We start from the raw sequence: 25,016 nt of genomic DNA on the forward strand, positions 1-25,016 counted from the left end.
GCAAAGGGATGGCAAAAGTGCAGCAGGGCTGCTGATGGCCAAGTGCTAAGGCAGGACTTCCCTCAGACCCTTATTTCATTCTCCCTCCCTCCCTCCCTTCCTCTTTCCCCCTCCTCCCTTCCTGCCTCCCTCCTTCTCATTCCTTTTTTTTCTTCCTTCCTTCCTCCTCCCCACTCCCCCTTCCTTCCCTGCTTTCCTCCTTCTCATTTCCATCTCCTTCCTCCTCCCCCCCTCGCCTTTCTTCCCTGCCTCCCCCTCTCATTCCTGTCTACTTCCTTCTTCCCTTCCTCCCTCCCTTCACACCCAGGAAGGGAAGAGGGGAGGGAAAGAGAGGATGGCGGCACTGCCAGTGGCCGTGGATTTCCCACCTGGGGCAGGGCCTTTAATTGATAAAAGCAAGAATCAGCTCCCACTCTAAGCCAGCACAAACCATAGATAAATTCATAGATAACTCTAAACCATAAATACCAACTTTATGCTTTCTATTTAGTAAAAGAAAATATGTTTATGACCAGTGTGAAATATGAACTGAGCCTATATTATTTTCAGGTTCAGAGATAATATGCCTACCATCAGTAGTGGGAGAAGCAGATTGCAGAAAGTTAGATTGGATCAAATCTGCTATGTGAATCATTGAATTGTATATTTCCTACTGTTTATATGACCTGCCAGAGAGAAAATTAGCAGATTTCAGATACTGGTGAGTGATAGGATAAAGGAAGTCCATGTTTGCTACTGATTGTAGATGAAGGGTGCTAATAGTGCCAATATTAGAAGTTTTTTTTACCCCTATAGTTTCTTTAACTGTAACCACTAAAGTACCATAAAAACAGGGCTTACAATTGTTTCATAGCTATGATTCACTCCTCTTTTCTTTTTTTCCTTCCATGTAAGTAACTTTAGTACTTAGTGCCAGAACAGGATACAACTATGTATCATGACAGCATGTCAATGGGCAGGGATAATTCTGATAAAACACGGTTGCTTTGGAGGACTCTGAACTCTGGCTTAGTTAAAAAAAATTAGCATACCTAGTTTTTTACTGGCAGAAATTGGCAGCACCTTCCAATTATGCCTTGTTTGCCTCTAATCTCAGCATTAAAGAGATTCAATATAAATATGAAATCTTACTATGTTGCTTTTTTAAAATGAGTAACATTTTTAGTTAAACTTTTCAGAAACCAAAATTCACCAAATTTTCATTCAGAAAAATATTCTCAATGAATATTTTTTTCTAATAATTTTTATTGATGATTTTTATTTATCAAATACATTCAAAGAAAGAAAAAAAAATCATTTATTTATTTATTAAAATTCTATGCCATACATCTTGTAAAGGTGATTCTAGGCAGTTTTACAGTCATTTACAAAATGTGCTAGTCATATAAAATAAACAGGATGAATGTAAAAAAGAAAAAAAAATGGAAAAAGTAAAACAAAAGCAAAAAGACAGAAAGCATGAAATATATAAAGAAATTGCTTCCAATATCAGCAGATATGCATATAACTCTAGTCAAACCACTTTCATAATTACATCATAACTCTATTCTTTTTATAACTTATTTTCTAATCATTAAAACTGTAAATCACAAAATCCTTATCTTTCTCACACAAAAGGCCGGTACAGGGTTTCCAATGAATGCCAGTAATGATCTTTCTCTAATTAAAGAAGTCAATTTGTCTATATCGCAAATTCTGTCAATTTCACCAAGCATTCCTCTATCAATAATATCAAATATTTCCAACTTAGTGCATATAGTAATCTCATCACAGTAAAGAAAAATTGAAATAATCTTATAAGACTCTTTTCTGTTTACCCATTAATCCTAAAAGAAATGTTCTAGATTCAATTAATTATTTATTTAAAACTATCTATCAATACATATAATTGAATCCATTTTTAAAGCTTTTTTACTGTGCACCAGACATGATGGACATTGTTCATATTTTGAGCATACATTTGAAATGCCTTTATACCTTCTGGATAATTTCTCTTGACGTCATATACCAATGATGCACCATTTTATAAAAAATCGTTTTAATATAACAATGTAAATTTCAATCCGTTAATAACATTTTCCACTGATTCATCTATATAGTATAACAAAAATTCTTAGCCCATGTTATCGCACATTCTTTAATGTATGATATTATATTATAATGTAATAATAAGTAGGAGGAACTTCTACTATAAATGAATAATTTAAGCACCAATCACAAAAATAAGGATCATTCTTATGAGGATATATTAACCTGTTCCTGTGCTGAAGCATAACCACTTTGCATCTCTTTGTTTTTTTTCAGACTTTACCAAATGTTGCAAAGACACAGGTTTTCTTATGGTGATAAAATGCCAAAAGGAAAACAAACTGCTGAAAGAATGTCTCACTGGCTAGTAAGTATAAAGGCACTGAATGGGAAATATCCACCCTTCAAAGCATCCATTGCTGGGTTGTGGTTTTTTTAAATGGTATGATACAGATGTTGCTTTAATTCTTCGATATTAACATTGTATTGGCTAGCTGACAAATCTAAGGCTTTAAGTTGGGAAAATCTATATCAGAACACGAGATAACTAGCACTGTTTTTTATTTAATTGTTCCCTATCATTTCCCCCCATTTGTTCTTTTTGTTGCCATCAGTGTAGCAGATTCTTCATAAAAGAATACAACTCTTCATGATGGATATTTTGAGGAGGAATATCTGTATCACAGCCATTGTCCAGTCAAGTTAAACTCCAATTTTCAGCATCTCCAGCTAATTGGATTATAGTGGTCTATGATAATGGGAGTTGTCTGCCTAACACATTAGGGAAACAAATGGCAGCTTCATTCTCTTAAGACCAAAATGATTTATTTATTGCATATATTTGAAAGCTGTAGAATTGTTAGATTTATTCAGAAAGTTTATGATATATGAAAGATAATTATGTATGGTGTCTCTATTTTTAAAATGATTTGACTTGACTGAGCATTAAGGGAATGTTAAACAAAATCAAACAGATAACTTAAAAAAATCCTGTGTTGTAAGGAAAAATGAAAAAATGTTTACGTAAATAAGATTTTGTCTTGGGTGGGGGGAGGCAAGTATTGGACAGGGATTCTTCCATTTAAAAAAACACACCAAAGTTAAACTGTTTAAATGTTTTTAAAATTGCATTAAGATTGTCAATATGGAAATTCAGTTTCGTAAAGGGATCTGAAATGTTCTGTACTACTATGGAGGATTAAGTCAGATATTACAACAAAAAAGGAAAAGGTAAACTAAGACAAAATGTAAATTTAATTAAATGTATCAGGTTCTGTTAATGAAACTTATACTGTTTACCAGAAATTGGTTACAGGCTAATATATTGTTAAATAATTGAGAATTCCATCTTGGATAGAATACAAATGCTTAATCGTGGTAATTAGGATCAACAACTAAGGGTTAACTTATGAATGTAAAGCACAACATCATATGACTGCAAAAACTTAGGACAGCAGTTGTGGCCCTTCCAATTGCAATTGTTACATGACTATTTGCAAACTCCTGCCAACTTCCCCATTGATTTTATCAGCAATGAAAGTCACAAATGGCTATCATGTGTCTACAGGATAATGCAACTATCATAATTGTGAATCAGTTGCCCAGCACTCTAATCACAATCAAGTTACTGTCGAGATGCTGTGATAGCTATAACCATTAAGACCTGTCATAGATTCCTCTTTCAGTGCCATCATAACTTAGATCACTAAAATAGTTGGTCAGGAAATGAGGAGTATCTGTTTTCTTTTTCTTTCCCGTGGGGAAGTTTATATTCTTCCATTACTGAATTTTGTACCTGCTGGGTTATATGCTTTTATTTTAATAGACAAAATTGTTCACTCATGCCTATGATTTTTCCATAGTAGGGCTTTGCAAAACATTTCACAAGGCCTAACATTGTTCCCTTCCATGGTTTATTGTGACATCCACATCCTCCAAAAGGTTCAACATATAGTAGCTACTTTGAATTTTCCCATTCGTGTTTGTGCACAACTACTTGGCTTCCAGACCCAGGGAAAATGTTTGTGCGTGCAAAGAACTTGCAAATAAAGCCTTCCATAGGACATGGGTGTGAGGGGTACACTGGCCACACAGAGGCACCATAACCCCCCCTCCCACAGCCCATTCTTTGGCCTCCACAGCCTTCAGCAGCACTCTGCCAGCTGAAAATGGGCCATGCGGAAGCACCACAAGGTTCCTGTGTGGCCTGTTTGCAGCCTCCAGCAGTACTCTAATGGCTGAAAACAGGCTATGCAGGGCCTCTGCATGACCCATTTTTGGCTAGTAGAGTGATGGAGGAGGACTGGATTGGACTGGATTACAGTTACGTAGTCTTAAGTGTAGTCTCTTAAGCGTAGTCTCTGGATAGAAAACAAGCAACATCCTATGTTAATAATGCCAGATTTTACATACTGTAGATCCATTTAATCAGCAATCTATAATTGACAGCCATTTCTATTTACTATTCTAGAAATTTACTTCTGCTGTTAGGTCTTGCTAGGACAATTATCATGTTATTTATGCTATTGTATTTTTTTAATTAATTGAATAATAAAAATACAATATTATAAATATCTTTTTTGCCTGAAAAAGCAATTTATTATTAAACAAGGGGTATAAATTTAGAAATAAAAGGTTTAGTGGATTATGAAGAATAAGTAATATGTTTGCCAGTAATATCTGGTAAAAGAGATAAGAAAATGTTTATAGCAAAGAACTGTGGAAAGAAGGAGAAAAAATGCACCTTGAGTGTGTGTCAAACACCCACCATGCCCAAGCCCATTATGACTACACCCATCCATGGCCATACAAACCCCTGGACCTCCGAGATCAAACACAATCTTGATGCGGCCCTCAATGAAATAGAGTTTGATTCCCCTGCTTTAAATAGTTGGCGTTAAGAGGGTTCCCAGCACTATTCCTTCTTGCTCTATTACTTTTCCATGTAATTGAGTGGATAAATTAATACACATATTTTGCCTATGTTTTTAGCTATAGTGATCCAGCATTTTATGAAGAATGCAAGGCTGAATATTTGAAAACCAGGGAAGAACACAGGGCAGCACAAGGTGTTCCTCATCAGGAGCATTCTACTAGCTCCTAGGCAAGTTGTATGGCTGACATTTGAAACCTGAACTTATGTAAGCACAGCAACTTCTTTCTGATTTCTTTAGTCTAAATCTCTCAAAATAAATGAAACTAAAATACAGAAATCCTGAAGAACATGCCTATGCTAATCAAATCTGGCTATTCAATTTAGTAAATCAGAAGTAATTCCTCAGTTCATTTAGCACATGCAGCACATTCAGTCACTGTATATACCTATTTTTCAGGACACCGCAAAATAAATCTACATCTTTTGTTCTTATTTATTTGGACAATATAAATTTTACAATATTTAAAATACGATAGAATGGAGTTCTTTGGAAAGGGAAGATTGTGTGCTGATTCCAATAGTTCTTTTTTAATGTTAATGGCATTCCACTTTTGATTCTATCACAGGTGAAATATTTGGTTGCACGTGATTAATAACAGAGCAGAGGTCCTTTGCAAGATTTCTTCGCTCTCTAACTACCTATTAGGGTTTGATTTGTCACATGAATGTCCTCCAAAGAATGATACATCTGAATGAGTATCTTTTAGAGAAATTCCACACAAAATTTTAAAAGTAGAATTGCTTGAGAAGAGTTCCTACAGATTACCTGATGAGTGTTAGATACATGAAAATATAATCCTCATTTTGAAGTCCCAACCCATCTAATAATCACTGAATTTAAGAAGGCTATTGGAAAGCTTTTAGGAAGGGAAATGAATGGTTCAAAAAACAACAGAATGCAGATAGTTGTTGACTTATAAGTTAGTTTAGTGACTGTTCAGAGTTATAACAGCCCTGAAAAGTGACTTATGACTGTTTTTCACATAACCATTGCAGCATCTCCATGGTTACAAATCAAAATTCATATACTTGGCAATTGACTCACATTTATGACAGTTGCAGTGTCCCAGTTGCCATGCATGTTATCTTTTGAAACCTTCTGACAAGCAGTCAATGGGAAAGTCAAATTCATTTAACAACCGTGTTACTAATTTAACAACTATAGTGATTCACTTAACAACCGTGGCAAAAAAGATAGTAAAATAAAGCAAACTGTCTCACTAGGAACAGACATTTTGGGCTCAATTGCTGTCATACATTGAGGGCTATCTATATAAATTGCTTGTTAAATATGAAAATAAGCCATTCTGCTAATCTTTCTGTAACATGCATCAGTAAATATCTCTTATCAAGAAAATATGTACTTTTGGACAGGAATAACAGAGCTCAGCCTGCTCCTTACTGACTATAAGTTGGCTGATTAGTTTAAGTTACACATGAAGTAATGAGATGTTGAATACCAAACTGTGCTTTGCTTTTAAGGCTCTAGTGCTCTTATTATTGAGGCATTTGTGTACATGGAAAACAGGTTTCTAATTGGGCATGGGAGCAGCAACACTCTGCCATCTTGCCTTGCCTCATGGCTGCGGCACTGTGAGCAACCAGACAAAATAGCCGGCCGTCTGGCTGATCAAGCTCTTAAGTAGGGCTTATTTTGGCTGCAGCGCTTATATTAGGCGCACATGGAAAAAACTCTAGGGATTATTTCCAGATAGTTTTATTTTCAGGAAAAATGGTATTTAGGGAAATAAATTTTGTTCCATTTGCAGATCTTGGATTTGTGAGAAATTTAAAATACAATATTTGAAGAATGAAGACAATGTCAACATTACCTTACATCTGATATTCATCTATTCTACCTTCAAAATGTAGAGTATAGGTGATGTGAAAGCCAAGACAAAAGTGGGAAACAGAATGAGCTTTATAATGTGGGGTTGACCTTTATAAAGGGCTATTGTAAGAGCATCAAATAACAAAAAAATGTTTCTCTATTTAACTTCTTATGCAGCCCTTTTCAAATATATATGGTAAAAATGATTCTCAGGGATTTTTTTTCTCATCCAATATATATGAAAATAATGCTTTATGAATTTTAGTGTTTTGCTTTTCCCCCTAACAAAGTATATTATATCACAAAATACATTGTACCACTTATGTCATATTAAGTAAGCAGTATATAAAGACTGAAAGTTAACTGATTTTTCATTGTTATATACTTATTCCCTCATTTCATTTGCAAAGAAATCTATGCACATGGCAAAGAATTTCCAGCTTTCACATTCTTTTGAATTAATCAGCTGGTTGAGTAACTATATATAAAATAGATGGTCCCTTTTTTTAAAGATATCTGAAATAAGGAGCTAGGGCAGCAAAAGATTGATCAGTGAAGAATATTGAGCTATAAAATGTTATGCCTTTGGAACCTGCCCTCTTAATTACTGCTCTGAGTGTGCTGTGTATGAAAAACAAAACACAGTCCATTCTGACTCCTACAGTTAGGCAACTATTTTATGACTTCTGATTTGGTTGCTTTTTTCAAACTTTTCTAAACAGTGCAGCAGAGATAAGTCAAGTCCCTGTTGCTATCAGTTTTAGCCAGGATGAATGGGGCAAGGAAGTGTTGAAAGAACATTTAAACATATGGTCAGACAAAAGTCTGCCTTGAAAATTGCTTTTCTCTGAACTTTGCTATATGAAAGTCCGCAAACAATTGGGCAGATTGCATGAACAGCGTACTGCAGTTTAGCTTGCAAGCAGTTTTGGATGTGTATACATGCACATATATATTTCCTGAAGATATAAAAAGTCTAGTCTTTGACGTTGAACTTTTTGGTGTGCACGTGCAACCTGTTAGCTCTTGGGTTCTGCTACAATTTCAGCCAATTAAAAAGCATCAGCAGACTATCAATATAAAAAAGTTAGAGAGTTTACAGAAAATTGAGCCACAGGGCTTTTAAAAAAAAGGAAAAAATGATGTTATCCTTTTAATGCTGTTGTCTTTTAGATAAGGGATATCCAACCCCCAGGCTACTGTCCACTACCAGGCCATGGCCTGTTTGAACTGGGCAATGCACAAAGCTCCATTTGCATGAATGATGGACACTCGTTCTTGTACATGAAGCTCACCCTCACAAGTGCAAATGCAGTTGTGCACATTAAGCTCATCCTCACAAGTGCAAATGGAATTGCGCACACTCATATGTACACCTGCTGCTCACATGGAACTATCCCCCTCCACCTCCATTGATCTGCCAAGCCAGAAAGTTTGGGACTGCTATTTCAAGAAATAGCTGATCTTTAAATCTAGTTATTACTTATGACAAACACTAGAAATTCTCATTCCGAGAGTACATTGTCAGCTCAAAATAATTTTTCAAATGGTGCTATTTGCATGAAACTTGAAAGAAAACATATTATCTTTTCATTAGCACCAGTAAGTTAGGAGGCAAACTCTAATTAAATTTACCTTGTAAGCAGATTTATAATTTCATGAATGCTTCATGATACTTCATGACTTTGAACTCAGTTTTTAATGTAGTGAGAATCTAAAAGTGACCATTTCTCAGATTTAAAAAAATGTTTATTTTCTATGAATTAGCCATCTAGGTTTCCTTTCATTTAAGAAAAACCACATTAATATAGGGTTTCTGTATCAAGGAGTTTTAAGAGATTAAAATATCATTTCCGTGTCTCAGAGCAACTCATAAAAAAGGCCTGATTAGAAATGATTCACCTAATCTTTTATATTTGGTACTAGAGTTTTTTTTCTTTTTTCTTCACTTCCTTTTCTAATGTATTCCATTTTGATCTCTTTAAAAATATAAATTTTAAGTAAGATATTTTAGATATATAAATGAAATAATTAAATGTTAGTGTCAATTTAAAGCCTTTCTACCCTAAGAATGTCTTGATTCGGAAGGGGAAGAGAATGCTATATTCCTAAATTGAAAGAAGTTTACACATTCCTAATTATAACAATGAAACCACTCCAGATTTTGTTTTGCACTCAGATACAGAATTGGGTTATAATCAGAATTTGCTCAAATTTAAGATTCTAATTAGTATAGGTGAATATACAGTGCAGAGCATTCAAAATAAAAAAAGATTTCTACCAATTTTCATCCAATTGTTTCAAACAAAAACAAATTATTTAAAAACATGGCTGTATCCTCTCTCATTAAAAACAAGTGGCTTGGCATGTTGAATAATGGTAACTTATTCAATATCTAATCCAAAAAAAGCAGTCCTGAGAAACATTAGAGCTATGCAGCCACATGAGAAATGGCTACTGCTACTTCTTTTTATTACACAGGTAGTTGGTTCTATCAGCTGAAATCAGTGGCTTAGATTTACTATATGCATATTGGGTTTGTTCTATTACTCTACAAGAGGATTGTACTCCCATGAGTCAGCTATGTTCATTGTCAGAATAAATTCCTGCATGGCACCATTTCCATTAATCACAGACAAGGTAAGATGAACAAGACAAGATTTTAAAAAATCTGAGGAACATTATTTATGTGTGCCATTCATTAACACAGGAAAAAAACTCCATGCTTTCACTTGCCTCCATAGATTATATTCTCTTTAGTAATATAAGATAGAAAGCACCAGTATTGAATTATATCAAATGCAATGCAAAGGAAGAAAGGAAAGATAGCACTGATATGGTTGTGCTGTTCATCTACACAACCACATGTAAAGTTTTATCTTTCAGGAACATACAATTATTTTTTCTAGTATAGATTTTACTTTTCTCTATTCATCTTTCAAGTATCCATTCAGAAACAAATGGGAAATGGCAGAATACATGAATTGTACATATGGGAATGACCAGATGAGATTTGGGCACTGAAGTAAACAAAACTTGCAGCTGGTCCATCATTATATTGTCAGGTCCTTCTGACCTTTTCCCCTGCTGTTTCAGCATCTCAAAATACCAGGAACATAAAACTATTGTTAGAAATCTACCTACTTATATACTGATAAAAGCCTCTCTAATGATTTAAGAGTATACGAGTTCAACCGAAATTTAGTGCTAATAAAATGAGACAGAAAAGATGTAAAATTATTTCAATGCTGTTAAATAATGAGGTTACCAATGGACCCAGTATTTTGGATCAAATGCATCTTCTTTAGTATAGAATATATCAGAAATGTGGAATCATAGAAATATTACAATATTTGAAATATTACAGTTCTTCCTAGCTGTATTAAGGAGCCTGGATATTTCACCTCAAAACAATCACTGCATTTTGGACAGGAAATCCCCCCTAAAAGAAGCAATAAATACACAATATTATTTGTGAAGTGATGAAATATTTTACTGCAGCATTTAGAACCTTTTCCATTTTACCCTATTTCAATTTTTTTATCATAGGGTAATGAGGATAAGTTGATAAATTGAAAAAAGGAATGAAAGTAATTTCTACATAATTTATTTACTCCTTTTCAGCATATCATACAAAAGCCAGGGAATTGAATATATTCAGAATTGAATATATTATTACCCGAGCTTAAATCAAAACTTGTCCAAAAACTAAATCCTTCTCATAGCTTGTCAAAATTTTTGAATGTAACATACTTTGGAACAATATTATTCATACCACATGATGTTTTTGTTTTATTCCACAATTTAATATTTTAGAAATCTGCCAATGTGCAATCAGAAAATTGAGAAAATAACAGATTCATTCACCATATTTCTTTGAATTCACTGTTTTTCAAGTTTAGATAACAGGGAAAATCTCATGCAGACTGAAAGTTGATTATATTCCTCTCCATTCTTATTTTCTACTAACAAGTTCAAGGCCTTATTGAGGACTACTTTCAAGTTCCTCCTTCTGCTCTTAGCTCTTATGCAAGCAATTTTGGTTATATTGATCTAAGTTATTTCCTGGAAAGTTTAAGTGAGTCACTCTGTTTTTCATTTCCCAAAATACTGTTTCACTAGGTTTTGGAGGGCTTGGAAATACCCAAGAATTATCTTCCAGAGAATTTTTTCCATAGGAGTTATGTTCCAGAAATGGAGAGTCACATGCAGAACTAAATTTCTCATTAGTACATGGTGAGGATGATGCAAGATTACCAAAAACATCACCACTTGTTTGAAGTAATCTATTTCTGCATATTGCTCCAGAAGCACCTAAGTGGAGGTTAGTAGCATCCCTTTCAAGATCTTCAATACGCTGAACAGAGGTATAGGATGGCACTGTGGAAAGAACCAAATATATTTAATTTGGGGGCTACTGTGAATCATTTACACTTAATAAAATTCAGATGCTATTAACAGTACTTAGTAGATATCTGTTCTTCTAATTACAAATTTATCTCTTACTGCCATGTGATTGTAGGAACCTTGTTCTTTCTTTGATCAGTTCCCTTATTTATTCCTATATAACCGGTACCTTATGGATGGCCTTTTTTACTTTTAATACACCAGAGTTAGAGTACTGTACATTCCCTTAAATTCATTTTAAAGTGCAATTTTCATCTATTTCACTTATGACATCATCATGGGCCAATTAAATATACATATTTAATTTGGCTTCCATTAACATAAAAACATAACAATTTTTATTCAAGTGCTTTTCAATCTTGGAAGAAAGAGTGTGACTTAAAGAATTTTGAGAGTGCAAAAAATTTCCTGAGCAGTCAAGAATTTTCCATTTAAAAATAAGTTTGCAATCTAATTATCAAAAGCACTTTCTCTGTAGAAATATTGTGTATAAAGTGAAGCTTAAGATTAAAAATTACCATATTAAAAGGTAATAAATGATAGCTTTTGTTTTTATATTCTTAAAAAGTTAACTGTGTGTAAAAGTACATTTGAAAACTGAAGAGTTATGTGATGTTTTTAAAAATATAAAATAGTTGCAATAAAGGGTCAAATACAATTAACACCTCAGCCTTATACAGATAACATCTGATTGAGAGAGGAAAATGACAAGAGAATACAGCATAAAATGGAAAACAGCATCAGCAACATCTTTGTGTGAGGTTGATCAGCTACAGAAAGAAAGCAGATTGGAATTACAATACAAATGAGACCTATCAGTCTAAACTGATATAATTGAGTTAAGATATAGTAACAAGCTGCATTTCAAAATTTCAACAATTCTATGCATTGTTTTCAGATTTTTAACTACGCAAATATGTACTTGCCTTTCTTAGTTGTAGATGGAATCAATTTCAGTTTCTTCAGCATCTCAGCTTGCACTTTAGTCACCAGATGCAAATTAGACATCTCCCTCTTCAGTTCCCTGTATACCTGCTGAATGCGTTCACTAAAACACATTTTAAAAGTTTAAGCAGATAAACTTCAAAAGATAATGATTCAAAGACAAGAGGAAGGCTGCAATATCTCACTATAAAAGACTAAAAGACTCCTTAATTTATACAAAATATACTTTTGATTAATTGGTTTAACAAAATACTGCTGTGTGGCAACAGATGAAGAGAAAGTACAGCTTCAGCATATGAATGCAAAAAAGATGTACACGTTATTCTTACGTTTATAAATATTTCTTCAGTAACTGTTCAATATTGCAATAAAGCTGAACAAATGATACTTAAGACTTGTCCTCAAAGTTCCAGTCACTACAATGTCCCCATGGTCACAGCACACAGTTACAACACTGTAGCAAGCCATGGTCACATGCTCACAAAATCCAACCAGCTTTGCACAAGTAAGGTCAATGGGGAAGCTAGCAGGAAGTCAAAAGTCACATGAGGTCCTCACTTAACAACAGCAATCAGGCTTCCAGAATTACTAAGCAATGGCAACTTGGGTTCAATTGCCATTGCAAGCCAAATACTATCTGTCTTAATGGCTCTGTACTAGTGCTTATCCACATCTTTTTAATGTATTTTAATTAGTTCTGTATTTGGCGTTGATGGCCTTTGCTTAACAATCTCATTTTAAGATGCACACGTGCACACACACTCTTATTTACTCACACTGAACTATCACTAATAGTTTCATTGAGCAATCCCTAGTTCTAAAATTATCGAAAAAATAGTAATTTGCTATCTACACCTCCCCTACCACTGATCGGTGTTATACTCAGAAGGACCTGTAAAATATAGGAGCCTTTCCTCTCTTTTTGTTTGACTGAGTTAGACTTGACTTCAGGTGAATAAATAAACAAGTCTATGCAGTTTTCTAGGCACTGTTTATAGAAGTGGTTTGCATTGCAATGTTCCAAGGGCTGAGGAGAATGACTGGCCCCAAGTCACTTACTTGACTTCCAATACCCAACCTCTAGACAAAAATATACAAGCATATTCCTAATGAATTATCATGTCAACTAAGTATCAGAATGCTTAAAATGTTTTTTTAGTCTTTCCCTAATAACTGGCTGTCAAAATTGACTACTTTTAGATATCACACAATCACTTCTCAAAATCGTTACCTAATGTGACCTAATGTGTGGAATAGCTAATAAAAGAATTGAAAAATGTGGGTAGCTGAAAAAATTATTGCAGTTAATAGCAATGGTCATGGGGACAAACAGACCATGAGATTAAATTCTATATTGCAGTATGGAAAGATGATTCAGTCACCATAAACACCTGTTTCTTGCTATGCAACCATACATGCTTAAACTTTTATGTTCCTAGCCTTCTTGTAAGGCAGTAACACCAGTATCTTCATAGATCAGGGTTGTCAAACTCAAGGCCCATGGGATGCTTAGATGGGTCCCACAGAGCCGCCTTGAAAGCAGTGAAAGACTGGCCCGTGGTGCCTCTGCCAGCGAAAACAGAACTTGGGAGGGCCATATGTGGCCCTCCAGAGCTCCATTTTTGCTGATAGAGGACTGCAGGAGGCTGGTGCAGCCGAAAATGCATGTAGCCCTCCTGAGCTCTGTTTTCACTGGCAAAGCGCTTCAGGAGGCTTTCACAGCTCTCCTGGGTTCAGTTTTTACTGACAGAGAGCAGTAGGAGTCCATCGCAGCAGGAAATAGAGCTTGTTTTCTCTGGCAGAGTGCTGCAGGAACTGTCGCAGCCAAAAATGTGGTGATCCTGAGCTCCATTTTCACTAGCAGAATGCTAGCAAAACAAACTACTAGCAAAAGTGGCATTTGATCACAAGGCAAGGGGACATTGAGAAATGTTTCCCCTTTTGCATGTGAGCATCCAAGAAGGGACACAAAAGGAGAAGAGGAAAGAAAAAGAAGGAAAGGGGATGAGAGCAAGGAAGGAAAAAGAAGGGAAGGAAGAAGAAAGAAGAGGGAAGGAAAAAGAAATGGGAAAAAGGGAAGGAAGGAAGATTATATTGAGAGGGAGGGAGGTTTTTAAAGAAATCCTGCCTTCGCACTTGGCCATCAGTGACCCTGTTGCCCTTTCGCCATCCTCGTCTCCTCCTCCTGACATCTGTTGGTCTTCCATCCTATTGCTGAGGATGCTTTGGTTACAAAGCTGGGTCTCCTTGGAAGGAGAAGGGAGTGGGCCTCCCACTGACCCACACACTTTGCCCTCCTGTACACACCCTGAGCAACCTCACCAAGGAGAATGAGAATAACAGCAGCAACCTAGGAGGTAAGCACAGTCCTCAGGGAAGCGGTGTTCAGCTGGGCTGTGGGCTTGCAGTGCCTGGGAGCTTGGGGGCCAGGCTGGGTGCTTGCCCTCTGCTGCCTAGGCTTCTGGACAGCCTGTGTTGCCATCTGGAAGCTTTCTGCATGGCCTGAGAGGGATGATGAGGCTCCTCTGGAGGATAAGAGTTTGTTGTTCTCTATGGTCTCTACTTCCTCCGTTCTTCAGCAATGGACTCCCCCAGCTCCGCCTGGGCCACCATAGGCACCCCTGACATAAGTGATGTTGAGCTGACCACACACACCTTGGCCACACACACCCCCACAGTCAAACTCAACCCTGATGCAGCCTTCAGTGAAATTGAGTTTGCCCTAATGTTATTTTGAGTAAAAAAAAAGTATTTTTATCTCACTTTTCTATTTTTATATATAATTCAGGGTAGTGAATGTACTCCATCCTCCCCATTTTCTACAATAACAACTCTATGAGATTAATTGGTCTTAGAACAGGGGTGTCAAACTGGATTTCTTTGAGGGCCTAATCAGTACTGTAATTCTCCTCCGCAGCCAGCCAGGTGTGTATGTGGGGGGGTGAGATGGGACAGATGCCTCCTGAAGCACTTTGCTGGGCAAAACGAGGTGTGCATGGCTCCTTGCACCCCATTTTGACTGGCAGAGTGCTGCAGGAGGCCGCCCAGGCTGAAAATGGGGCACGGTGGGGGCGCACACACCCCTTCGCGCCCCATTTTTGCTAGCAGAGGCACTGTGGGCCAGTCCTTTGCTATTTCCAGGCTGGGCCCACAGGCAAGATTTAAGCATCCCGTGGGCCACATTTGACCCGCGGGCCTTGAGTTTGACAGTCTATCTTAGAGAAAGTAACTGGCCAAAAGTTACCCAAGAAGCTTTCATGCCTAAACTGAAACAAGAACTCAGTCTTCTAGTTTCTGTTCTGTTGCTTTAACCATAGCTGATCCAGAAATTAAGGGATACTAATTCTTGTATTTCTAATGGGGAAATGATAATATCTGCCTACCACATCTGCAGAGTATCTACATCTCAGAAAACATCTGGTCAACTCATCACTGGGAACTATTTTTGGCAAATGTGTCCCTATTTTGTTGATACGAAGGATTAGATAGATTAAGGCTCAGTTTATATACAAAGAACAAGTACTGTATACTTTCAATTACAACATTTTTTCTACTAGAATAGCATTTAGTACATTGAACTGCTAGCTTTTAGATCTACCTTTTTTAAAATTAAAGGAATAGGCAATTTTTTGGCCAAAATCTGCAGACAGACTTTTAAGAGCAGAGTTTGGACAATGTAATAAAATATCTGCTATTGTAGTCACAAAACAACTATTTATCAAAAGGTAAACCTAAGATATGTATGAAAGGTAAAAAAACCTTTATTGTTTATAACAACACCTCTTACTATACAAGCAATGCAATATACTTTGTTAATCATATCAAAATTAATTATTTTGAACCAACATAATATACACAACTGCACAAGCGTGTAAAAATTGTTAAAACTAAACATTCATATTTGATCACATACTTTCCTATCAGTGAGAAGTGACAAAGATTTTACAAGCATATTAAAGCAGTTGAATATCGACATCCACATTAAATCAAAGGGTACTTACTGAAACAAACATTTCAAACAAGTTCTTTTAGGTGTGAAAAAAACTGTAGACTTGCTTTCACAGGTGATATGAATTACAGCTGGTTTTACAATATAAAATCTGTACATCCTTATTTGTATAAAAGATTAATATAGGAAAGATGTTTTAAAAATAAAACTAATGATGATGGACTGATAATATCACACACCAAAAATCTATTTGGTGGGGAGAGGAGAAAAGCAAAAACACTGGCCAACTAATTAAATAGCCAAGATTATGAGACAAATTAAGTGAGATAGCAATAGAATGGAAACCAAATATACTTTTACACATCCATGTACTTTTTCTTTGACACAAGTCACAAATAAAATAACTTCTTATAATCAAGTCCTATTACTCCATCAAGTGGAAAACAAGGAAAATGCATTTGTGAAAACTGAAAATATTAATTCAGTTGTTACATTTTTTGTGCCTTTTTTAGATTTATACAATTTTCTTAACTTCTATATAAACAACTATAAATAATGTTTTGAAGAAAGGACTTGTAACTGAATTCCATCTCTATTTGGGCTCAACATGCAATATTATATACTTAACTACCCCCCTAATGTTCCTTTTTTAGAAAAATATACTAGCACTAGATACTTTACTTTGTCATCACACCAATTTCTGTTGTGGATTCATCCATAGTCTTGCAATGAATATTACACAAGCAGCTAATGTCAAAAAATAAGTATTGTCAAGAAGCAGTTTCCTACAGCATTCTGAAAAAGGCAGTGGTTGAACAAAATTCAACGTTAGGATTCATCTCCATCAAAATGCATTATTTTTACAAATTTTGGAGTACCATATGTTGTCAACTGCAAAAAACAAAAATAATATAATTATTGCTAAAACAGAGGTAATGGTGGCTTTGTTCATGTGTGTAAGGTATGTTTTACTAATTTTAATGGGTCTGTTTCTAACGTTTATTAATAAATTTGTTTGCTGCCCAATTCCCTGATTTTGGGCAGCTCACAATAAAAGTATTTTTAAGAAAGGTACCTCAGAAACAAATATCTATATAAAAATGGATGTGTGTGAATGTGTGTGTGTGTGTGTGTTCCAGCATAACTGCTATGCCATGAGCAATTTCAACCATACTTTGTGCATGATGACTTACTCTCTGGAACAAAATAGTGTGGGGATAAGACACCCCTAACATTGCTCGGGGTGTGGGTGTGATGTTCCAGCATAACTCTGAAATGCCTGGGCCGCTGAAATGGAAAGGAATGAAGTATATCTATGGTGTCAAATCACAGTACTTTTGACAGTGAGTGTGTGCATTTTGGATTCAAGTTCCATTAAGATACAACCTGTTGTGCCTTCTACTATACAGCACAGTGGAGTTGCCATGGTAATGGCTTCACAGTACTCTACAAAGGGCTCCCCTTTGGTAAGGGGGATTGGTTCTTTTTTAAAAAAACCATTTATAATTTGTATATTCTACTATTGCTTTGGCACAATAGCTATAATTCCCTTTTCTGTCTAATACAGGATTGGGATAAATAAATACCTGGGCAACGCCAGATTATCAGCTAATAAGAAATAAAACGATTCCAGGTCCCACTCTAATTCCCATTTTAAAATACCGTGATTCCCAGAAAATAAGACTGGGCCTTTTTTTCTTTTGACTCCTGAAAAAATGGCTAGGGCTTCTTTTTGGGGGGGTGTTCACTTTTTCCCATGTACCAGTAGGACGTGGGAAGGGTGAATGGCTCCTTTTGCCAGCTTCCCAAAGGGTTGTAGGAAGCCATCCACGAAGCTGGTAGTCTGTGCTGAGCTTGAGGAAAGGATGGCAGGCAGAAAAAAACCCCTCTCCATTTTTTTGCCATTTGTCAAAAAGGCTCCATTCCGAGCCTTCAGCGTATCCCAGGATTGAAATGCTGAAGGCTCTGAATGGAACCTTTTTGGCAAATGGCAGGAAATTGGGGAGGGGGATTTTTCTGTTTGCCATCCTTTCATCAAGCTCAGCACAGACAGACATCCCAAATAGACTCCTACCCAAGCCTTCAACATTGCAATCCTGGGATGTGGTCTTTTTCTCAAGTGACATTGCTTGAAAGGAACAGAGTGCACCCGGAGAGAAGGAAGGAGAAGCAGCTTCTGGCCCTTGCTGGCTCAGCTGATCCATAGGCTTGATTAAGGGGCCAAGCAGCCAGGAGATGACTGGGGAAGGAAACAGCTGCTTCCTGTTCTGGCCACGCCCACCCCTTCACTAGAGCTTTTTTGGGGGTAGGGCATATATAAGACCCACTCCAAATAAGCTAATCATCATAGGGTTTGTTTTTGGGGTAGGTAGTATTTTTAGAGAAATATAGTATTATTTAGGTAGCTTAGTTATTCAGCAGGTAATATTTATGAGAGCAAGTGTACATATTTTTTACACAGAATAGCATCTTAAGTAGTATTCTATCAGGTCAGAAAAAGAAAAGGAAAGCACAAGCTGTCACATCTATCAAGAAGTTAGATTCTTGGCTTCTGGCTGTACTTCTGGTGCTATTGGAAGCGAGGATCATGAGCTCCACTGCCCCATTTCGAGTTCGAGCTCCAATTGGAGTCATAGCCTGAAAGGGTGGTGAAGTAAAGGGGACTGCCTGACAGGTCGAGAAGAGCCCCATCTCTCCTCCCTGATCTGGAAATCCACCTCAACTAAAGACAGAGCGCAGTGGCAATCAAAATGGCTGCCATGAAGCCGGAGACAGTCTCAATACCCAAGACAGTACAGGAGCGAAAAGACGAATGGTGTGTGAACTGGGTGAGAGAATACTTTTGAACTTTTATGTGCAACCCTGATAAGAATACTCAGAAAAGAGGACTCTTAATGATTTTAAACTGGCAGCGACCTAACACTGTAGTAGAATTATAAAGTACTAGAAATAGAAAGAAGGAACTAAAGTAAAATAAAGGGGAAAATGTTAAAAATACAGAAAACTGGACTTTTTGATTGAATAGACATTGGCTTTGGATAGGCATTTTCAAAATGCTGTAATCTATTTTTTTTTAAAGGAATACCTGGAGTCACAATTGAATAAACAGATGGCTCATCCCAGAAGGGATGTTGATATCGTAGCAGGAAAAGAAATTCAAAATAGACAGTATAGAGAAAGCACAGGAATTCTTCGACATTTATGTAACATCAGAGGAAGATCAAGTCAGCAAAGAAGCCAGGAAGGACAACAGTTAGAGGAAAGAGAAAGAGAACAAGAAGAAAGAGAACAAGAGGAAATTGAACAACAAGAGAGGTCGTAAGAACAAAATAAGAGAGAGAAGAGCAAACAGACACCAACAAGTAATATATCAAAAATAGGGTGGAAGAAGAAATCAAGCTAATCTTTATAAATGTCCATGGATTAACTCACTAGCAAAAAGGAAAAAAAATATTAACTACAGAAACAAAACATAGACATCATATGTCTTCAGGAAACACATATACAAAAACACTATAATAAAATTTTAACATCAGCAAAATTGGGAAATTTATATTTATCCTTGGCTCAACAACAACAACAACAACAACAAAAGAGGGATAGCGGTATATGTTAGAAAACAGCTACAATCAAAACAGGCTTATGCAGATGAGTAGGGCAGAATTCTAATGCTTGAAATAATAATACACTGTAAGAAAGTAATACTTACAGTTATATATGCACCAAATGAAAAACAGAAGGGATTTTAAGCATAAACTATATAGGAAACTGACAGACATGAAGTATGAAAATATATTTCTGGTAGGCGATTTTAATGCAGTAGTGAACCCCCAAAAAGATCATGTGAGCAATTTTATCCCATACTTGAATAAGTGCATCCCTAATTTGATGCTCTCAGCCGGTCTTTGAATACTTGCAGATTTGCACACAAATTACATGCAGAGCAGAAAGCAGGTTTCAAGGGTTTTTAATGTCAAGCAACAAATTTTCCATCCAACAAGAATGGTATCCCAACCAGTCTAGGTTAGCATTGGAAGCTTCTGCCTTACAGTGTTATTTAAAGTGCGAATTCCATCGTACTAAATTGGATTAAAGCTGGGAAGAGCACATATTGCAGCCCCGGTTTTGTTTAGGGAAAAGAAGGATGGCGGGCTAAGTTATGTGTGGACTTTCAGGGGTTGAATGCTATTTGTAAGGAGCCATTATATCCATTACCACTTATAAAAGATCTATTGGCTACAGTAGCGAAAGGAAAATACTTTACAAAGTTGGATCTACATGAAGCCTATTACAGAGTCCATATACATCGTGGTGATGAGTTGAAGACCACTTTCAATTGTCCTTTGGGCAGTTATCCTGAGCGAAGGAATTGAAATGGACCCCATCAAGGTACAATCTGTATTAAACTGGCAAGCTCCTACTATGAGGAAACAACTACAAAGCTTTTTAGGGTTTGCTAATTTCTACAGGCAATTTATCCCATTTGCTGCTCTTGCCCTACCGTTAACTGATTCGTTAAAAACAAAACCAAGACAGACCATAAAACCTCACCCAGGACAACCCATCACATGGTCAGAGACATGTCAATGAGCATTCAATTCCCTCAAGTGGATGTTTGCTCAACAGCCAGTTCTGAAGTATCCAAATATGGAATTGCTATTTGTGATTCAGGCAGATGCCAGAGATGTGGCAGTGTTCTTTTACAACAGAATGAAAAAGGTAGCTTGCAACCATGTGCTTATACATCAAAGAAATTAAGTCCAACTAAGAGAAATTGGGCTGTGTGGGAGAAAGATTCCTATGCTGTACATTGGGCATTATTGACATGAAGACAATTCCTTGAAGGGTCCCAATGTCCATTCAAAGTATGGACAGATCATAAGAATCTGGAAGCACTCCAATCACCTTGACAATTATCTCCTAAGCAGGTCCGATGGGCTTTATATTTTTGTCGGTTTAATTTCGTCCTAAAGTACGTACCAGCAGGAAAGGATGTTTTAGCTGATGCTTTGTCACGGTTATCACAATATGATAGCAGACGAGAGCTGATAGTACAGCAGATTATCCAGGAGAGGAAGACATTACAGTCATTAAGGGTGCAATTATTGGCTCAGGATCTACCAAATGCTCTAAAAGGGGACACGTGTATATCAAAAAAACGAACGCAATGTGATATCCGCAACAGGATTGCATGGAGAGGGACGAAGTTGTATATACCTGAAGTCTTGAGAACTAAAGTATTATGCTGTTGCCATTATGTTCGACAAGCTGTACATTATGGATTCTTAAAAACATTACATTTAGCCAAAAGGCAATTTTGGTGGTTCTATGATATTGTGGCTGCATCCCCTGGTCAGAAGGGGTTGCCTGGAAGAAGAACTGCTCTGCATGGTGTGCAAATCTGCAAGTTTTCAAAGACTGGCTGAGAGCATCAAATTAGGGATGCACTTCGTGACTTCCATTTTGTTCCTCGTTGGAGTCGGAACGGAATCTGTGCGCAGTTTCACCCGAGCTCACTTATTGGAGGGTCCTAACCGGTACCAGAACCACCCTGGTGGGGTGGTGAAGAAGGGAGAAATTGCCTGGAGGGTCAAGGGGAGTTGCAACTCCCCTTCCTGACAAGAAAATCCCTCCCAAAGGCAAACTGCAGTGGTGGTCCTAAAATGGCCACCATGAAGACAAAGAACACTCCGGGAAACTACGTTTTATGCTGGAGCAGAGAAGTAGCGAGCAGAGTATGAACCAGGCAAAGGACATCGCTTTTGAGGTACCCCGGTATTAAAATAAAGGGCTATCTTGGAGGGAAGTGTGTGGAAGCAGCAACTAGAGAAAGTGAGAACGAAATTGGATCTTATAAAACTTGGATTGGATTAATTTGGAGGAGAAAATTTAAAGGAAAATTCTTTAACACAACAAAGGTTTAGAAATTAAACTGGATAACTATTGAATTATGGGCACTTAAAGGGCATAATTAAATGCTGAAATTGAGTGTGTTTAAAAGAAAAGAAATAGCTAATGTTTGAAATTAGCGAACTTAATAAAAGTATTATATTCAATAAAGAAAGTTAAAGATAAAAAGACTTGAGCGCCACCTGATGGTACAGGAAAACTTCAGTACATTTTAAAAAGTGTCTGGTCTTTTCAAGAGTTTGGATTTTGGAACTTAAAAGAAATTAAAAGAAACTTTATTATTGTTATAGAACCATCCGAACAAAGACACAAGATTGCTGAAAATAAATTCAAAAGATATTGGCTGAAATAATATACTGGACTCTGGGAGTGACTATATCTATTAAAGAAGAGGATTTTAACTGTTAAGGAAGAGGAAAAAAAGGAGAAGATATAATGGAGAAACTATTTGTTGACATAAGATTAGATTTGCAAGATATAAGGGACATGATAAAAATTAAACTTGAAATGTGCAAATTATGTATTACAGAAATGGTGACTCAGCATACACAAGAACAAAATAAACCAGAGCGGGAGGAGTTCTATAAAGAAAAAGCCAACATGGAAGGACAAAACAAACAACAATTATTTAAGTAGGGGTGGAAAGGAATTAGAATTAAAAATTTGATCAGATGATAAAAGGCAGAATGGTTCAGAAAATGGATAAAGGGAGAGGAAAAAAACAGAAAAAGGAAGGGCAAAAGAAAAATCAAGAGGGAGAGAGAAAATGGGCGTTGGTACTTACCTGACACGCCATTTCTCTTCGAGCTGCGAGGAGCATCCAGAAGTGGGTGGTGCTTCAGTCTCTGCATTCGTAGGCTGAGCTTAATTTTGAGGAAAGCTCCTCCTCCTCCACGCGACTCCTCCATAGCGTTCCCCAGTTTTGCGAAAACGAGAGGAAAAAAATTCGTGCTCTCATCCTAACTAGCTAAAGGTTCATTGGCCGAAACAAGACCCCACCAGACGGAGAAAGATTAGGGTGGGGCTGGATGCTCCTCGCAGCTCCAAGAGAAATGGCGTGTCAGGTAAGTACCAACGCCCATTCTCCTTAGAGCTGCTCGGAGCATCCAGAAGTGGGACATACCAAAGCTGGGCCTGTCCTACGGGAGGGGCACCGTCTGGTCTGTAGTCACGTCGGGTTCTCTAAAGATCTTCTGTAGAACCCTTCTGCCAAAGGAAGCCTCAGCTGAGGCATACATGTCAATCTTATAGTGCCTGATAAAGGGTGACGGAGAAGCCCACGTCGCTGCCCGGCAGATTTCGTTTATTGGAGCCTGGGTAGCCCAGGCAGCCGAAGTTGCCGCACTCCTGGTGGAGTGAGCCGTGATACTCCTGGGTACCTGGAGGCCCTGTGACTGGTATGATCTGGCTATGGCCGCACTTATCCAACAGCCTATGGTAGTTGGCGGAACCTTGAGCCCTTGTGATTTAGGTTGAAAGGAAATAAACAAGGCCTCTGACTTTCGAAAGGCCTCTGTGCGTTTGATGTAAACATGCAAGGCACATCTCACGTCCAGAGTGTGCCATTGCCTCTCCCTTTCCTGTGATGGCCTGGGGCAAAAATTTGGGAGGATAAATTCCTGAGCCCTGTGGAAAACCGAATTGACTTTGGGCAAAAAGAAAGGGTCGGGCTGGAGGACCACTCGATCAGTATGAAATACACAAACGTCTTTTCTGATGGATAGTGCAGTGATCTCTGATATCCTACGGGCTGATGTGATCGCTACAAGGAAGACTACCTTGTATGATAGAAACTGGAGAGAAACCTCCCTCAAGGGCTCGAAAGGGGGTTTTGTGAGTGAGGTAAGGACCCTGTTAAGGTCCCAGGTTGGGTACCAGTGAAGGGTCGGGGGGTGTAAATTTGTGGCCCCCCTCAGAAAAGCCCGAATACAGGGATGATGAGAAAGGGAACTGGCCTCTTCACAGGGAATAACCGATGATAAGGCTGCTACCTGTCATTTTAATGTATTAGGGGACAGCCCTTTGCTGAGTCCCTCCTGCAGAAAGTCTAGAATTTGGGCAATGGAAGGGGAAACGGGGTCAATCTGTAGCTTGACACACCATGTACGGAAAATGGACCATGTGGCGTTGTAGATTCTTATAGTTGAGGGCCATCTGGCTGCTAGTATAGTGTCAATGATCCTGCTAGATAGGTTTTCCCTCTTCAAGTGGTCCCGTTCAACCTCCAGACGGCTAGTTGGAGCCATTGGGGGTCCGGGTGGAGAAGAGGTCCTTGAGACAGGGAGATCCTGTCTGATGGGATACTCCAGGGTGGGGCCACTGAGAGATTGCGGAGGTCCGCAAACCAAGGACGTCTGGGCCAATAAGATGCTACGAGGAGCAATTCCGCTTTCTCGTGAAGAACCTTTTGGATGACCCTGGGCACCAGCGCCAAGGGGGGGAATGCATACAGTAGTCCCTTGGGCCACGGGCAACGTAAGGCGTTGTGGTTCTCCGCCCCTTGGGATGGGAATCTTGAAAAAACCTTGGAAGTTGGGCATTGAGGGGGGAGGCGAACAGGTCCACTACTGGTTGCCCGAAGATGGATGCCGCCTCCTTGAACAGTGAGGGGTGGAGGTGCCACTCTGACTGGTCTATGGTGGCCCTGCTCAACCAGTCTGCTTGGGTGTTTGATAGTCCTGAGATGTGTTCTGCCCTGAGGGAAAGGAGGTGGGACTCCGCCCAATGGCAGAGGCGCTTGGCCTCCCTCATCAAGCATAATGATTGTGTGCCCCCTTGTTTGTTGATATGGGCTTTGGCCGTGACATTATCTGTGAGGATGAGGATGTGGTGGTCGCATACCTGAGGGAGGAAAATGCAGAGGGCCGGGTGGACGGCATGAAGTTCCAGCCAGTTTATGTTGCATAGTTGCTCTGTCGCTGACCATCTGCCCTGTGATGTGAGGGACTGAACATGAGCGCCCCATCCGAACAGACTGGCATCTGTGGTGAGGGAGAGCCTTTGGGGCTCCT

At 37.9% G+C, this 25,016-nt stretch overlaps 2 protein-coding genes across 15 annotated transcripts in view; one reads left to right on the top strand and one right to left on the bottom strand.

The window, feature by feature from the left end:
- Positions 1-25,016, top strand: part of CMC1 (C-X9-C motif containing 1) — a 144,867-nt gene that overhangs the window by 100,433 nt on the left and 19,418 nt on the right. For 4 of the 13 annotated variants that reach the window (XR_015739977.1, XR_015739978.1, XM_087915685.1 and 1 more), the window contains 2 exons: positions 2,305-2,395; positions 5,020-5,131. Coding sequence is in view for 10 of the 13 variants with exons in the window: in XM_087915685.1 (XP_087771811.1) it covers positions 2,305-2,395; positions 5,020-5,131 (203 nt within the window). In the remaining 3 variants the exon portion in view is untranslated. Of the gene's footprint in view, positions 1-2,304; positions 2,396-5,019; positions 5,169-6,732; positions 11,255-25,016 lie in introns of those variants that run through there. The other 9 variants (XR_015739976.1, XM_087915682.1, XM_026708267.2 and 6 more) reach the window with 5 other exon arrangements.
- The window catches only part of AZI2 (5-azacytidine induced 2), a 41,360-nt gene continuing 25,809 nt past the window's right edge, over positions 9,466-25,016 (bottom strand). For both annotated transcript variants that reach the window (XM_087915680.1, XM_026708263.2), the window contains 2 exons: positions 12,128-12,249; positions 9,466-11,174 (listed from right to left, as the gene is read on the bottom strand). In XM_087915680.1, coding sequence (XP_087771806.1) covers positions 10,813-11,174; positions 12,128-12,249 — 484 coding nt within the window. In that variant the 3' untranslated portion in view covers positions 9,466-10,812. The remainder of the gene's footprint in view (positions 11,175-12,127; positions 12,250-25,016) is intronic.

This window comes from Pseudonaja textilis, chromosome Z (assembly GCF_049901715.1).
Source record: "Pseudonaja textilis isolate UNSWEBS1 chromosome Z, rPseTex1.2, whole genome shotgun sequence".
In the NCBI taxonomy this organism is placed as follows: domain Eukaryota; kingdom Metazoa; phylum Chordata; class Lepidosauria; order Squamata; family Elapidae; genus Pseudonaja; species Pseudonaja textilis.